Consider the following 2,652-nt stretch of genomic DNA (forward strand, 5'->3'; position numbering starts at 1 on the left):
TCCCCTCTATGATCTATATGTTCCTGGTATGATAGTGTCCTGTCCATCATCACAAATAGCAAGTCCCATGTTGAGATATACTCTGGAAAGATAACATGTAGAGACATGGAATGATTTATATTGTTCTGCAGAAAATGGTTTAACAATAACCACTGTAACAATCTCTCACACTCACACACACACACACACGCACATGCACATAAGCATACACACAGTATGCACACAAGTATGCCAACTTGTTCTATTTTTTGCATTAGCATAGCCACAACTACCCGTGTCATATATATGATACTTCCCTAGAGTTAACACCTACAGTAGTCACACAGACAGAGACACACAGATGACTCAGAGACAGAGATGCCACTAGAAGCAGAGACTTAACGTATAGAGGTCTTAGAGTTGACGTACGACGCCTCCTGGTGGCCATGTTGGAAGACCACCACATTAATTCTAGAAGCAGAGACTTCATGTATAGTAGACCTACATAGAAAGAAACACCCAGGCATTGTTAAAGATGTCAAAGGTCATCTATGCTGAACCAGATATGAACAAGAAGGTCAAGTTTGACAGAGTTGAGATGGAGGAGAGGATTGTGGATATCTACGTCAGTGCAGACACCCTGAGAGACGGTGAGACCAGCACCAAGAGAGAAGAGACAGCAGACACTGCCCCTGATAATGGACCAGGAGACCAGCACTCAGATAACACACACACACACACACAAAAAACATACAAGTCTCTTGTTTGTTTCCACAGAGCCTGATAGCTCAGTGAAGAGACCCTTCCTAGTTGCTGCAGTGTGTCTGGGGCTGCTGTGTGTTCTACTGGCTGGGATCATAGGCCTGTCTGTCTACTGTGAGTCTGTCTCCAAGTTCATTGATTATCACCTAGTTGTTAGAAGTGCTGGTTATTAGGCCTATTTACCTGGTGTTTTACCTAGTAACTGTGTGTTTATACTTTATAGATAACAGAGTCATCAAAGATTTTGAGGATAAAAGGAACAACTTGTTCCAGAGTTTCTCCCTTTATAAAATCAACACAACTGCAGAGAGAGACCAGCTACAGACCAGATACAACAACCTGACTAAAGAGAGAGACCAGCTACAGACCAGATACAACAACCTGAATAAAGAGAGAGACCAGTTACAGACCAGATACAACATCCTGACTAAAGAGAAAGGCCATATTCAGGCAAAGCTTTTTGTGATAGGTGAGATATAAACTGTGATAAATTATAATAATTATATATCAATGGGTATTTGAGTATAGAGAGACTGACTAAGTTTCTCAATGTGTTCAACTTTGCTCTTCAACAGAGCAGCAATGTCAGGAGGGATGGAGATACTTTGACTCCAAGTTCTACTTCCTCTCTACTGAGAAGAAAACCTGGGAGGAGAGCAGACAGGACTGTCTGGAGAGAGGAGCAGATCTGGTGATCATAAACAGCAGAGAGGAACAGGTGAGAGAGAGAGAGAGAGAGAGAGAGAGAGAGAGAGAGAGAGAGAGAGAGAGAGAGCGAGAGAGAGATTCTCTCTCTTTTCATCGGCACTCTATATGTTTGCAGTATTTTATAAATATATTAAGGGTGACATAATCTTTTTCAACCATAGACATTTGTCTTCAACCTCCACCTGAGAGTCTGGATTGGCCTGACTGACTCTGTTACTGAGGGGACCTGGAAGTGGGTGGATGGCACCCCACTGACCACAGGGTGAGAGATTTTACAATTTTACCCTGTGATATGGAGATACAAAACAACAATTATATTTTGCTTCCAGTCATATTCATCAAAATGTATGTTTCTACTTATGAATGTCATTCTATGCTAACTAGAGATGTATCTTAGAAATCAAGTCATATTTTTAGATTAAAATGTCATTATATAAAACATACATGTCATTGTTAATGGTCCATTCTTGATTACATCTTACAGAGTGTTTCTTTAAAACTGTAAAAACATAGGACTGTGTCTATAATTGAGGAGGATGTTTTCACCAGTGTCTGACTGTCTGGTTTTCTGTGTTCTGTGTTGTTTAGGTACTGGGGGAAAGGACAGCCTAATAATGGTGGTCTGTTCCCTGGGCAGGAGGACTGTGTTGAGATATACTATAGACAAGCTGATCCTGTACAGACATGGAATGATGACAATTGTGGCACAAATCATAACTGGATCTGTGAGAAAGTGGTGTAACATTAACCTCTCTCTCTCTCTTTCTCTTTCTCTCTCCCTATCTCTTTCTCGCTCTCTCAGGAGGAGAGGAATCTATGAAAGACTAATTGAGATTGAGCTTTAGTGTCAGAGAGAGACAGAGGAGGAAGAAGAAAATTAAGAGAATTATCAAGAGATAAAAAACAAGACAAATAATTGTTGTGTTTAGATTTAGAGGAGAGTATGTAGTCATACTGTACTCTTTTTGTACTCTTTATATTAGAAACGTCATGTGATTTGCATTAGGCTTAGGCTTAGTAAAAAAATGGAGGGACAAATTATTAACCTGTTTATCACTTTAATAATAAGAATAACAAAGTCACAGATTAATAAATAAAGAACAATGTTGTTTAACAAGGTTTACCAGTTTCCTGATTGAATTTGATTGGATACTTAAAACAGTGTGACCTGGACACACAGAGGGCAGAACAGTTCTAAGAGGA

General features: G+C 39.8%; 1 protein-coding gene across 1 annotated transcript; it reads left to right on the forward strand.

Annotated features, from left to right (window-relative positions):
- Nucleotides 1-514: 514 nt before the first annotated feature.
- On the forward strand, nt 515-2,269 carry LOC149980191 (uncharacterized). Its single transcript, XM_090188559.1, has 7 exons — nt 515-696; nt 752-855; nt 1,055-1,210; nt 1,317-1,459; nt 1,611-1,711; nt 2,038-2,125; nt 2,252-2,269. Exons 1-7 carry the CDS (start codon nt 515-517, stop codon nt 2,267-2,269), a joined length of 792 nt encoding a protein of 263 aa, XP_090044685.1.
- Nucleotides 2,270-2,652: the final 383 nt, after the last annotated feature.

Source organism: Oncorhynchus mykiss, chromosome 10 (genome assembly GCF_057628025.1).
Source record: "Oncorhynchus mykiss isolate SJ-2025 chromosome 10, ASM5762802v1, whole genome shotgun sequence".
Taxonomy (NCBI): domain Eukaryota; kingdom Metazoa; phylum Chordata; class Actinopteri; order Salmoniformes; family Salmonidae; genus Oncorhynchus; species Oncorhynchus mykiss.

Excerpts from the sequence above, each read along its gene's own strand:
- LOC149980191 (XM_090188559.1), top strand. The coding sequence starts at position 515 with ATGTCAAAGGTCATCTATGCTGAACCAGATATGAACAAGAAGGTCAAG. Across the intron at positions 1,460-1,610 it reads TAAACAGCAGAGAGGAACAG|ACATTTGTCTTCAACCTCCA; the intron begins GTGAGAGAGAGA and ends TTTCAACCATAG. Across the intron at positions 1,712-2,037 it reads GGCACCCCACTGACCACAGG|GTACTGGGGGAAAGGACAGC; the intron begins GTGAGAGATTTT and ends TGTGTTGTTTAG.